General features: G+C 36.2%; 4 protein-coding genes across 4 annotated transcripts; 3 read left to right on the top strand and 1 right to left on the bottom strand.

Moving 5' to 3' along the window:
* Positions 1-287: 287 nt before the first annotated feature.
* LOC139884429 (histone acetyltransferase GCN5) lies at positions 288-4,171 on the top strand. Its single transcript, XM_071868463.1, has 13 exons — positions 288-920; positions 1,246-1,310; positions 1,529-1,609; positions 1,820-1,891; positions 2,254-2,422; positions 2,616-2,659; positions 2,816-2,915; positions 3,042-3,110; positions 3,313-3,367; positions 3,476-3,588; positions 3,682-3,775; positions 3,865-4,006; positions 4,105-4,171. Exons 1-13 carry the CDS (start codon positions 288-290, stop codon positions 4,169-4,171), a joined length of 1,704 nt encoding a protein of 567 aa, XP_071724564.1.
* Positions 4,172-4,437: 266 nt separating this feature from the next.
* LOC139884430 (uncharacterized) lies at positions 4,438-5,767 on the top strand. Its single transcript, XM_071868464.1, has 3 exons — positions 4,438-4,510; positions 4,617-4,793; positions 4,866-5,767. Exons 1-3 carry the CDS (start codon positions 4,438-4,440, stop codon positions 5,765-5,767), a joined length of 1,152 nt encoding a protein of 383 aa, XP_071724565.1.
* A 4,228-nt stretch (positions 5,768-9,995) lies between these two features.
* On the top strand, positions 9,996-11,373 carry LOC139884435 (V-type proton ATPase subunit F-like). Its single transcript, XM_071868469.1, has 4 exons — positions 9,996-10,058; positions 10,195-10,276; positions 10,862-10,944; positions 11,209-11,373. Exons 1-4 carry the CDS (start codon positions 9,996-9,998, stop codon positions 11,371-11,373), a joined length of 393 nt encoding a protein of 130 aa, XP_071724570.1.
* Positions 11,374-11,814: 441 nt separating this feature from the next.
* LOC139884427 (tryptophan synthase alpha chain) lies at positions 11,815-13,448 on the bottom strand (the record flags this gene model as incomplete). The annotated part of the gene is made up of 8 exons (XM_071868461.1): positions 11,815-11,949; positions 12,176-12,235; positions 12,345-12,422; positions 12,533-12,610; positions 12,707-12,783; positions 12,901-13,009; positions 13,152-13,217; positions 13,302-13,448. Coding segments are annotated over 8 exons (750 nt in total), but the record flags the coding sequence as incomplete, so codon positions are not given.
* Between the last annotated feature and the right edge of the window lie 199 nt (positions 13,449-13,647).

The raw sequence follows: 13,647 nt of genomic DNA, 5'->3' as shown, positions 1-13,647 counted from the left end.
GTAACAACATTTTATTTTTCATGGTTGCCCAAAACAACTTCTACACAAAATCATCCTGATTGTGGAAAATAGAAAAATGTTTCCCTAAATTAGTGTAGTGTTTTGGGCTGGGCTTACTTTGAGATCATAAAAACTTTCAGCCCATAAGAAATAGCTTCATTAAGCTTAGTTCCTCTCCCTCATCAGAACGACACCGTTTGACAGTATCATATCCGTCATCCGTGATCGGCGGCCCCATTTCAATTTCGCCGCAAAATCCAACTGATCGGAAAATAGCGTCGACGGTGATGGACAACCACTCCTCGCACCTCAACGCAGCTAACCGCTCTCGAAGTTCTCAGTCTCCCTCTCCATCCCACTCTGCTTCCGCCTCCGCCACCTCGTCAATCCACAAGCGCAAATTAGCAGCAGCCGCCGCCGCCGGAGCGGCCGCAGCCCTGTCTGATGACCATGGACCTCCGGCGTCCTCTTTCCCTCCATCCTCTTTCTCCGCCGATACGCGTGACGGCGCCTTGACATCGAATGATGATCTGGAGAGTATATCTGCCCGAGGCGGCGGCGATTCCGACTCCGATGCTGATGACTCCGAGGACGCCGTCGTGGATGACTACGAGGTGGATTTTGATAATGACTCTTCGATGAGGACCTTCACTACTGCTCGGCTTGAGAATGCTGGTGGGGTCGGTAGTGGTGGAGGAACTTCAGGGAGGAACACGAAGCTTAAGACTGAAAGTGCCACTGTTAAGTTGGAAAATTCTGATGGTGGAAAGGATGGTGGGACGACAATGTCAGGTTTGGGTGGTGTTGGTGGAAGCTCTGGCGCTGGAATTGCGGTGAAGGATGAGCCTGTGAAGATATTTTCTGAAAATATTCAGGCTAGTGGGGCTTATAGTGCTAGAGAAGAGAGCTTGAAGAGAGAGGTACTTTTGTTGAAATTTTTAAAATTTATGATCAGTATTGTGTCTGTTGTGCAGAATTTAGGCAAGTTTATACATATGAAACCATTTGTTCGGTCCCAACAAACAATGGTATGATTTGGAATACCAATAGCAACAGCTAATATGCGTCTAGCTATGTACATTATCGTATACTCACAGTCATGTCAAAGAGGTTTCTTTAGAAGTTTGTTGGTTTCTTGGTTTGATGATTATCTTAAGCGACGCTTCTTTGCATGTTGGAAGCTGAAGTGTTTGTAGAGTCCCTCTCTGTGATCAATTGATTACTCAATTGAGGATCGTTTTACAGGAGGAAGCTGGAAGGCTCAAGTTTGTGTGCGTCTCAAATGATGGCGTAGATGAGCACATGGTTTGGTATTTTGTTCTTCTCTTCTTGATCATCAAATTGAATTTCCATTTTCTCCCGCTTCTTGAATTTCCGTTTTGAGCTAAACATGGTTGAAAAATGTTTATTTGTGCTGTTTCTGCTAGTTTTCTCTTGATCTCTCATACATACTAATGTACGTGTAAATTCTATGACCTTGTTAATTTTGAAAGTTCTTGTTAATCATGTCATGCGTTTGTTTTTTCAGGTTGATCGGATTGAAGAATATATTTGCCAGGCAACTTCCTAACATGCCTAGAGAGTATATTGTCCGTCTTTTGATGGATCGGTAATGCTCTGAAAGCTTCTTTTATCGTTAGAGTGTGCGCTTATTTAACATCTTGTTCAATTATCTTAACGCTTCCTTGAACTGTTATGCTCATGTTATCCTATCTTCGGTTGCAAAAATCTTGTCTGCATGTGGCGTACTCTATGAAAATTTGTTTTCCTGTCCTACTTTATGAAGCACTAATGTATGCTTTTTGCTATGATATTACAGGAATCACAAATCAGTGATGGTTATAAGACGCAATCATGTTGTTGGTGGCATCACATTCCGTCCATATCCGAGGTAACCTACGCAGCGAGGTTTAATTTTTCACGTTCTACTCTGGTCATTTGTTTTTATCCTTGGCCTATCTTCCAGAATCAGTGTGGACTGAAAGGAAGGCTTGCAACACTATTGCTATTTGCTGTTCTACTTCTTTTGACATAATAAAATTACTTTCATATGACTAGTGGATCTTTACCTTGTGGTATTGATTTGATTGTGCAAGAGATCACGTGCTATTGTAATACTAAAGGACATGTAAATGCAACCTCAACGTTATAAATCATTTGCAGCACAGTGAGCACACACTAAATGTATTACTTGCATTTATGTTTTTGTTTTTTTGTAACATCTATTTGTTCTCTATTTCATGAACCATGCAGTCAAAAATTTGGAGAAATAGCTTTTTGTGCAATCACGGCTGATGAACAAGTGAAAGGCTATGGCACCAGATTAATGAATCACTTAAAGAAGCATGCGCGAGATGGTGATGGACTAACTCACTTCTTAACCTATGCTGACAATAATGCTGTTGGGTATTTTATCAAACAGGTTAGTTTCTAAATCCCCCTACTCACGATGTTCTCATCCTTGCTTACTACCTGCAGCTATATTTGCATCTCTGTATGTCTTCTTAATGTATAGGCCTTTAATGTTCCTGCCTTTATTTCCGTATCTTGTTTGATTCCTTATCTTAAGTTTAGTGGATTTTTCTTCTAAATATGTTGTTGGTGTAAACTTGTAGGGTTTTACCAAAGAGATTTACTTGGAGAAAGATTGTTGGCATGGGTATGACTCATTCAATTCAAAGTTTATGAACAAGTTTAACTGTAGCTACAATAAGATTTGAAAGTTTTTTTCTTTCCTATAAATGAAAGATGTTTAAGTTTGTTGCCTCCTGAGTTGAGCTTTTGGTTGACTTGTATAATTTTACGTACAATTCAGGTATATTAAAGACTATGACGGTGGAATCCTAATGGAATGCAAAATTGATCCAAAGCTCCCCTACACTGACTTGTCAACTATGATTCGTCGTCAGAGGCAGGTGAGATAAAATCTATATGGTTAAGATGCAATGCCTTGTATAGGAGCTTTCCACATTTCTTGGACATTATGGCTTCATCAATTGAATATTTACCACATCCGCCTTGTTCTTATTTGGTAATCTTAGGCCATCGACGAGAAGATAAGGGAACTCTCAAATTGTCAAATTGTCTATGCTGGAATTGATTTTCAAAAGGTATTCATCCATGCTGTTGTGATCCATGGTTCTATTTGATTCTTCACGGTACATTATACATTTATACCACATGTTAGTAGCCTTAGACTATTATTCTTCTCCATAGTTACAGTATATTTCTTCTTTGAAGTGCTAGTTATATCTATTTCTGTAATTATCTGAACCCAAACTTTAGATCTGACCATATAAAATGTTCATTCAGAAAGAAGTGGGGATCCCGAAGAAAGTTATAAAAGTAGAGGATATTCCTGGCTTGAGTAAGTTTTTTGACTGGTCTCAACTTCTCTCACCTTAATTTGTTTTACAGTTGAGGTAATGAAAACTAGAATCTATTTGAGAATGTTTGTTTGTGAATGTGATAATAGAGGAGGCTGGGTGGACACCTGATCAATTTGGCCATTCACGATTTAAAGCTCCTAGCTCTGACGGAACAACAAGTCAAAAATATTGGACACCCTTCATGCGTGCTCTTCTAAAGGCAATCTTCTATTTTTTTACCAATCCCTATCTGTTACTTTTCAAATTCTAATGCATGCCAATGCTAACTCTTCCACTTTGGAAATTTGAATAGACATTGCATGACCATGTTGATGCTTGGCCATTCAAGGAGCCAGTAGATGCTCGTGACGTCCCTGATTATTATGACATCATTAAAGATCCCATGGGTAAGAAATAATATTAATCCAATTCAATAATCTCATATATAGATATTCTTCAATAATCTCATTAATGGTGATTCTTTCTAACACTGTAGATTTGAAGACAATGTCGAAAAGGGTAGAGTCGGAACAATATTACGTAACATTTGACATGTTTGTTGCCGATGCCAGAAGGATGTTTGCGAATGCACGCACTTACAACTCTCCTGAAACCATCTATTATAAATGCTCCACCAGGCATAATGAGATTCATTTCGTTCATTTGTTTGTCAAACTCTTTCGAATCATTTGTTCTTAGAAATTGCTTAATGCGGGAATTAAAATTTGTTGTGTAGGTTGGAAGCTCATTTCCAGAGCAAAGTTCAGGCGGGGCTTCAAGCTGGAAACAAAATTCAGCCATAGTAGTGACGTGATTGACTGAAGTACGATAATGGGGTTGTACATAGCCCGACCAAATAATTCCAGAGTAGGATGTACTGTAACATTAATACATTATTACTATTATAATTAGTATTATGTAATTCTAGGTCTGAATTATTGTGAACTATTTACTAGTGAGAGTATTGCAGATACTTCAGAAATCAGAAGTAGCACAAACAATTGTATCCATGATGAGCACAATGTGAAAAACATTACTTGCAATATAAGCAACCCCTAATTAGCTGATCATGAGATCTACATCTTCTTGTTTGTGGAAGCATTCTGCTACAAATAAAGATGGAGCACAAAGTTTGGCATCCGGTTACTATTCAACTATGCAAATCAAGGCAATTAAGGAATTAATCCTGTAAAAATTCCATATATGCCTCCATTATATATACTTTGTTGAAAAATTATGGTTTGTTAGAGGAACATAACCTTCTAGCGGCTATTAAGGCTATTCATATTGCGGCTGTGCCTTGTCGAGACCAATGGATTTGGGATCATAATATTAGAGGGGTTTATACTGTCAAAAGTGGTTATTTCATTGCCAAACAATTATTGTATCCTGATTATAGTGATCCTTTTACTACTTCACCGTTTGGTCGCTGGGATTTAATTTGGCAGCTGGATTTGTTGCCTAAACTGAGAACTTTTGCTTGAAAATTGTGTCAAGGTATAGTGTCAACAAGGGACAATCTGATTGGCCGCGGTTTGCAGTCTATTCCAGGCCATTGTGAGGTATGTCTCGATGCTAGTGAGTCTATATTACATTTTTTCCGTGATTGTGTTTGGACTCGAAATTTCTGGGCAGAACTTGGCATAAATGGTGTTATTCTCTCACAGCATATTGATGCTAGGCATTGGCTACAATATGTTTTTACAGTGCTTTCGAGCAATGATTTGAAGCTGTTTATTGCAGCTACGTGGTGGATTTGGAGTAACCGTAACGACTGTATATTCAGGGCCAAATGTGCTATCCCAAAAGCGGCAGTTTCGGGTTTTCGGCGCTGGTTTTTTGGATTCTACTCAATGGCAGCTGCGGTTTCAACCCCAGTACCAGGCTGGTCGACTTGGCCGACCGATGGACACCACCCCGCATCGGGAATGTTCAAAGTGAATTTTGATGCTGGTTTTATTTTGGGAAGTACTACGAATCGCTATGGTACTATTGTGCGTGATCAGTATGGGCGTTGTGTGGGTGCGTGGTCAGGTAGATTGGGGAGGCAAGTTTCGGCTTTGCAGGCGGAGGTTATAGCAGCTTTGAAAAGTATTGATCTGGTTAGAACTTTGAATCTGGACGCTGTTGTATTTGAAGGAGATTGTCAGGTGCTTATACAAGAATTGAATAGCTCTTCCACGAGTTTTTCGGTGATTGGCAATATTTCTACAGAACTTACACATAAGGCCGACTCTTATTTTTCTACTTGCTGTTTCAATTTTGTTAAGCGTGACGGCAATAGGCCGGCACATGCGCTTGCTCGTCATTTTTCATTTGTTGATTTAGAATCTTTTGGCTGTAATAATCTTCCACATGCTGTGGCTGAACTTGTCCGTTCGGACGCTTTTCTAGCTTAATGAAAAAGTCGGTTTGATCTTAAAAAAAAAAAAAAAGGAGGATTGTTATACAAGTAAAAGACATTATATTTCAAATTGTTCAATACCATTGATTATTTGAAACAAAAAATGTTATGGCAACAATAATATATGATTACTAGCTGGAATTATAATTCAAACTTGTGATTGGGGTGAAATTAGAGTATGAGAATAGATTATGGCATCGTGGTTAAGTCCAGTAGCGGCAAGCAATTTGTAAGTTTAAATTTCAGGAAGCTCAATAGAAACACTACGCCACTTAAACCATAGCAAATGATGGAGAACCGAAAAGAGAATCAAACGATTGAGAAGTTAAAATATATCAAACACCCAATTCAATATGCACATAGCAGAGATTCACAAACAGTGAAATTCAGTGAAAGATTGCAATTTTGACGATCCAATTATATCGAATTGTAACCCCAAAACACGAGCATCCACACATCGAGAATAGATCTGGGCTGATATCATGATAAAATGTGCAATTCCATTACATCGAATTGTAACCCCAAAACACGAGCATCCACACATAGGGAATAGACTTGGGCTGATACTGTCTAACTCAACTCCAAACGCTAGCTCAAGGAAGGAGGTTTGCATAGATTTGCATAAATCATTATAAGTAAAATCCAGATTTGATAACCATCCGATTCGATGTGGGACTTTAAGACTCCATGAAGATGAGAGATTCCGCCTCCTTGATGATAGGAGTATCCTCTTTAAGTGTTAAACTCGGATAATTTGTTCTCCTCCAAGCTTCGCTCCTTCGAAATAAGTGGTATAGCGGCGGATTATTATAGTAGGATAGTTCTAGACCATATGCTCCCTAAGTGAACGTATGGTTGCGTCCGCATTCTCAAACCGAAACGTCTCGACAGTTTTGTCGAGCAACTTAACATAAACTTACATGAAACCAACCAGATTAGAAGAAGCTAATTAATAATCGGTGTATCCCAACTAACTAATACATGAAACCAGCCTCTATATGCATATCCGATCCCAGCATTTAACAAAGATAATCTACTTACTAAGAATAATCAATTAATAAAAGCATGTAAAATGCAAGCCAGGAAAGATGCAAATATATATGAGCAAATGGGAAACATATATATGTATATAATGGTGGACTGTATATTATCTATGACAGAAGGTAGCTAGCAACAAAAAAACAAATTTTTTTTATCAGCTAATAGAAGATCGAGACAAATAAATAGCTAGGAACGTTCCTTTTCCAATGTAATTAGATTTATCAAGTAGTGTAGCAGAGAAGTTAATTAATTAAAACAGAAGATGCTTACTGTAACAGATTTCACATCATACTTGTCTTCAACAACAATGTATTATGTATATATATACACATTAATTAATATATATATATATATATCGATCTCAAAATGGATTTCCCATTAATTCCTAGGATAATTAATTAATTATTTAATCTAGAAACACACAATTAAGTCTTCTCTTAATTCGACCCTAACCGATCTTTTAATTCTTTATAACAACTCTAATTACTTACTACGTGCACGCTCTTTATTTAATCATTGAATTTATATATCTAGGAAATGAGTTTTTTTTTTTTTTTTTTTTAATATCGAAATGAGTTTTGTTTAGTGTGTCCAGATTTCATATAATAGCATTAGAGCTCAAAAGTTTAAGGAACTAGCTAGGCATCTTAATTTAATAAAGTCTTTAGTACTTTATAGGAAAACTATTACTTGGATTGGGCTGCTTATTTAATTTTATGTACATTAAGATGCTGTATTCGATTCGATGCATACAATTAAAACTTATACCCAAGACATATTGATTACTTATCATAAGTAATAAGGTTGTCTAATTCCTGCACAAGCTTCCTAAGAAAGTCCTGAATTTTATTTGTTTTACTTGTCTAGGTCTTTTAGAGTCAGGCTTTTTTATGAAGAAAACATATAGAACAACTTCATCTTGATTAATTTTTTATATATATTCATTTTGGACTACACAAAAGGAATAGCCATCCCTTAATCCATAAAGAATTGACCCCATGATCTCCATAATGAAACCCACCCCGATAACCATTAGCCCAACAATCCCTGATGTACGATTATATCTTGATTAATTAGCATTGGCAAAGGATGACATTTGCATGAATTCAAATCTTGTTTGGAAACATTAAACTTGTAAAGTGACACCTTATTCTAGCACCATGAATATAATTGTAATTAAAATCTCATAAGTGCACTAATTTATCTCCAAGTCGGACTAATTTTCACTTTTTTTTCACTTAAGACTGAGGGTTCCAATGTTAAGTTGGAAATTTCGGATGGTGGGTGGGACGACAATGTCGGATTTGAGTGACGGTGGTGGCATTGGTGGGAGCTCTGGCGCTGGAATTGCAGTGAAGGATGAGCCCGTGGAGATATTTTCCGAAAACATTCAGGCTAGTGGGAAGAGAGCTTGAAGAGAGAGGTACACACAAAATGGAATGATTAGGAGTGCCAATTGCAACATCTACTATTATGTACATGATCGTATAGTCACCGTCGTGTCGAAGAGGTCTACGACAAGCATTAATTGTTTGTGGGTTTTCTCGGTTTGATGATTATCTTAAGCGATGCTGCTTTGCATGTTGGAAGCTGAAGTGTCTGTAGAGTACCTCTCTGGGATCGATGGATTACTCGATGGATGATCTTTTTACTGGAGGAAGCTGGAAGGCTCAAATCCGTATGCGTCTCAAATGATGGTATAGATGAGCACATGGTTTGGTATTTTGTTCTTCTCTTCATGCTCATCACATGGTTAGTCATGTAAAGCTGGTCACATCTATACGTTTGATTTTTCAGGCTGATTGGATTGAAGAATACATTTGGCAGTCAGCTACCTAACATGCCTAGAGAGTATATTGTCCGTCTTTTGATGGATCGGTAATGCTATGAAAGCTTCTTTTGTCGTTGCAAAAATCTTGTTCAATTATCTTACGGCTTTCTTGAACTGTTATGCTCATGTTATTCTAACTTCGGTTGCAAAAATCTCATATGCATGTGCCATACTCATACTCCTGTGAAAATTTGTTTTATTGGCCTACTTTATGAAGCACTAATGTATGCCTTTCGCTATGATATTACAGGAATCACAAATCAGTGATGGGTATAAGACGCAATCATGTTGTTGGTGACATCACATTTCAATCAATTTAATTAAAATAAAAAGTAATTAAAAGTCTTAAAAAAATTATTTGTTTACATTTTGCATTGATTAAATTTTTTTTTTTTTTTTGAAATTCGGATCGAATTGGAGCGGATTGATTTTTTTTTTTTTTTTTGTTTTGCGAATTGGATTTGAATATTAGTTGTAAATATCTACGGATCGGACAATAGCATCCGGATTTTTCTTCGGATTAGATCGAAAAAATTAAGGGAATATCTGATCCGCTCCATTACCAACTCTAACCTGTATTTTGAATCGAAATATAAATCAATATTTCAACAATGACCAATGCAAAAAATAGGCAACTAAATTATATCGGAATATAAATCAATATTTCAACAATGATCAATGCAAAAAATAGGCAACTAAATTATATAATTGAAAAGTTTTAACTGAATGGAAATTAAGAAAAATCGAAAATTATTAATAAGATCGCTACAAAACATTTCTTTCGACTTGAAATGCCATGTATAATTGGGACCCAGTTTTATAATTGCTCAAAAATCGGAAAAATAAATATCATCATCCATGCTCATTGTAAATTTATGTCCCAGAGGAAATAAATAAAACTAATATAAAGTAAATAGATTCCATTTTAAATAATTTCGTTTGGATCTTTTAGATTACATGCCAAAATAGAAGGACCTGATTGATATTTAAAAATAATATGGGGACAAATAGTAATGAAAACTATGTTTAAGGGGGCAAATAATAGTTACTTAAACGGTGCCGTTTTTGTTTTCAACAGATGCACATAGATCAATCCATCAATCTTCACCGTCCTTATTCTTTCGTGAAGAGCTTCAATTAACATCAGAACGAAGAAAACTGAGAACCAAAAACAGGTACTTTAAATTCTCCATTGTAATCAAAATCTGATCTTTTCACTCAATTCGTATGGTAATGAAACTCTGTTTCATATATTCAAATTGGGGTTGTGAGATATTCTTTTTTGATCCAGCTGAAAATAAGCATATATCTCTGTTTTGAGGCGGTTTTAGATCGTTTATTCTAGGGTAAGATGGCAGGGAGAGCTCAAATCGCCACTAAAAGCTCGGCGCTTATTTCAATGATTGCCGACGAGGTTTGAATTATAGCTCATGAGTAGCATATTCTCTAAATTTACTGGGTTCTTGATCTCGTTGAGACGATGAAGAATTCTGATGGTTACGTTTCCATCTTTGTTTGGTTTTTTGATTTGGGTGATTTGTTTTGTGCAGGACACAATCGTTGGAATGTTGCTTGCTGGAGTGGGGAATGTTGATATCCGTAGGAAAACTAATTACCTTATCGTCGACTCAAGTATGTATTGCTGCTCCAAGTCTTAACTAAGATTTCTCATTGATTTGAGAATCCATGATTGATTTTGTTATGCGTTATGACCTAGGAGTATGTGTTATATATTCGAGTTTAGTTTTTAAACTGAATTTATACGAAAGAGTGAAAGAAAACTGAGGATTTACAAGCCACAATTATATTGTTGATCTCTGCCAGTAATTTAAAAGATTTTGCCTTAACTAAAGCTTAATCTTCCTGCTACACACGAATGGCCTCATCACATGCCAGTGATATACTACCTATTTACACATGAAACAATTCTCAAAACTTCATGTATTTTGAGACGGAGGTAGTATTTCGTTATATGAAGTGATAGTATAGCTTATCATGATTTTTCTTGATTGCTTAGTATTGGTGAGCTGATGCAATGAATTTTTATAAACATGCTACTTTGTTGGTTGAAGGAATTGTTGTTTCTCACATTCTGAATGTACTTTGTTCCCATGACCTTGGTTTCCACTTTTTCTTTGAAAATGGCATGTGATCAATTTTGAAACCAAAACCATTATGATTTTGCACTCATGAAAATCTTTTGGAAAATTTCTTCAGAGACAACCGTTAAGCAAATTGAAGATGCATTTAAAGAGTTCACAACGAGGGATGATATTGCAGTTGTACTAATCAGCCAATATGTAAGTTGGTCTATCTATTTGTGAGGTATTAGTTGATTTCTCATGATCTGTTATACTTATGAAGATTAAGATTGCACTTTTCTCAGTTTTGTTAGCAAATACCGATTCCTACCACGATAACCATTAGTTCAACTTTTTAATTATAATTTTCCGACATTTAGCCAGTTTCTGAGTTTATCTTGAATTGTATTATATAGAATGAGTCTTGCATGATATTGATTTGCGCAGTATAATGATAAACTATTGTCATTATTGATTTTTCAGGTTGCAAATATGATAAGGCTCTTGGTCGATAGCTATAACAAGCCAATTCCTGCTATTTTGGAAATCCCATCCAAGGACCATCCTTATGATCCTGCTCATGATTCAATCCTTTCACGAGTGAAGAACCTCTTCTCTGCTGAATCAGTCGCTGGCGGGAGGCGCTAAATCGGACATCTTCATTTATTTGTTAGATTACACAACCTGTGTTTTCAGTTTTATGTTGTGAAGTATTTCATCCTATGTTGTCTAAACCTTCCCTCAGTTTCTATTAATTTCCCGAAAATATTATGATTTGCGATATCAGGTTGTAATCTGGAAAAGAGATAACTTGTTTTATTCAATAATTTATGCCAGAAAGAATATCATTGAAAGTTCTCGGATTTGTTCTTCAATAAAAATAGATTTTCAGAGCATATTTTATGATTATGAAAATTTGTAGTTGATGCTTAAAATTAAAAAAGGCGAGACTTTTGATCCAAGAAAGAGTATAAAGCATTCAATGAAGACCAATTGCTAAGTAGATTTTTTTAAATGTCAAAACTTTATTCAAGTACAGAGAGTTAAATGTTACAAAATTCAATCTATAATTCTCAAGGAAGTGCAATTCTAAGAAAGAGCAGACTTCAAGGACTTGGTGAAAGTTGCGAGTTCTTTTAGGCCTTCCTCGGACGTCTTGGCTTCACCCAGAAGCTTCACCATGGCACTCCCAACAATCACACCATCTGCTCCCCATCCAGCAATCTGTAACAAATAAAATATGCAATATAATATCAGGAAAAAAAAAAAAAAAAAGGCAAACCCCGAAATTGCAAAGAGGTTGTTTTCGTGAAACAACCCGTGATCTCTAGACTATAGATGAGCAACCTTAACCGGTTGTGCCAAGGCTCACCCCCTAATATAATATAAACCATAAATATCTAAAATATTGGAAGTAGATGAATGAAGAAAATAACAAAAGACAACAAACCTGTTTCACATGCTCTGGTTTCGAAATACCAAAGCCAACAGCTACAGGCTTAGTTGTTGCCTATCACAGAAAAGGAATGAAAGGTTAAGGAAGCTAAATATAATATCTAAGGATTTTTAATTCACATTAAAGAAAAATGATTCTAAATTTTCAAATGATAAACATCTACCTCTTTGATTTCTTTTAGAAGATTTTGAACTTTGTCACTTATAGATGCACGTGCACCAGTAACTCCAACTGCACTTACCTGCAAATAAACAAAGAAATCATCAACTTTTTGAAATAGGTAAGCTAACAAACTAATTATTCTACATAAAACATGTAAAAATGTAAATTGATCTGGGAAAGGGATATTACAAGATAAACAAATCCTTCAGAAGCTTCAACAATGGCTGTCATTCGATCTATTGGAGTAGTTGGGGTCGTAAGCAACACCTGCAAACAAAAGCAGAAAATGGTATTTTGTATGAAAAACAAAAAACAATTTTCAGAGATGAGCAAGTAAAAATGGGCATTGTAAGAAGAAGCTACCAATTCGATGTTATTCTTGACAGCTTCTTCTCTCAAAACTCTAGTCTCCTCCAAAGGTACATCTGGGACAACAAGCCCTGCAAAAAATTGTGTACTTAAACTGTTAGTTTCGGAAACATAAAGAAAGAATAGGTATGCAAATCTATAGATAGATCAAAGATAGTCAAAGTATAAAAACATTAGTAGTACATTACCATGCACACCAATATCTTTTATAGTGCACATAAAGTTCCCAACCCCACGCTTCAGAATTGGGTTGTAATATGTAAACAAAGCAATAGGACAAGATAATTGAGGGATGACCTGTTGACAATTATGAAAAGTCAGGAAAAGAAGAAGCAAATAAAACAAACAATAGTTATCAAGTATCAACTAAACATTTTACTACAATCGCCTACTGCTTCTGGCAAAGAATTTGTACTTATGCATTACGAAATGGTCTAACCTCTTTCAACATGGACATGATAGCATTGAAGTTGGTTCCCCTTGCCAATGAACGCGAGGCAGCAGCCTATGGAGAGAATCCCATAAAGATGGTTGGAAAATGGATAACATTTTAAGTTAAGCAAACAAAAAGAGCGAGACAATTTCAAACCTGAATGACTGGTCCATCAGCCAAAGGATCAGAGTACGGGACACCAAGTTCGATGATGTCTGAGCCACACGAGTCGAGAACCTTCAATGCTTCCGCTGTCGTTGAGAGGTCCGGATCGCCAGCCGTTATGTATGGGATGAGTGCCACCTTCACACAAATGCATTCACATGAAAACCAATTGTACAATCGTTTCATTTGAAATTGGTCAAAACATATACGTAACAATGAAATCAAATCTGATAGATTTTAAGTAACGAGGTCCAGAACTTTTCAAGGTTTCAAAAACATAATACAATGATTCATGGTTAAAAAAAAAAAAATACTAAACCACAGTTTACTTTGCAAT

Source organism: Rutidosis leptorrhynchoides, unplaced genomic scaffold, assembly GCF_046630445.1.
Source record: "Rutidosis leptorrhynchoides isolate AG116_Rl617_1_P2 unplaced genomic scaffold, CSIRO_AGI_Rlap_v1 contig550, whole genome shotgun sequence".
NCBI classification, from domain to species: Eukaryota; Viridiplantae; Streptophyta; class Magnoliopsida; order Asterales; family Asteraceae; genus Rutidosis; species Rutidosis leptorrhynchoides.
This window is presented reverse-complemented; position numbering and strand designations above follow the sequence as displayed.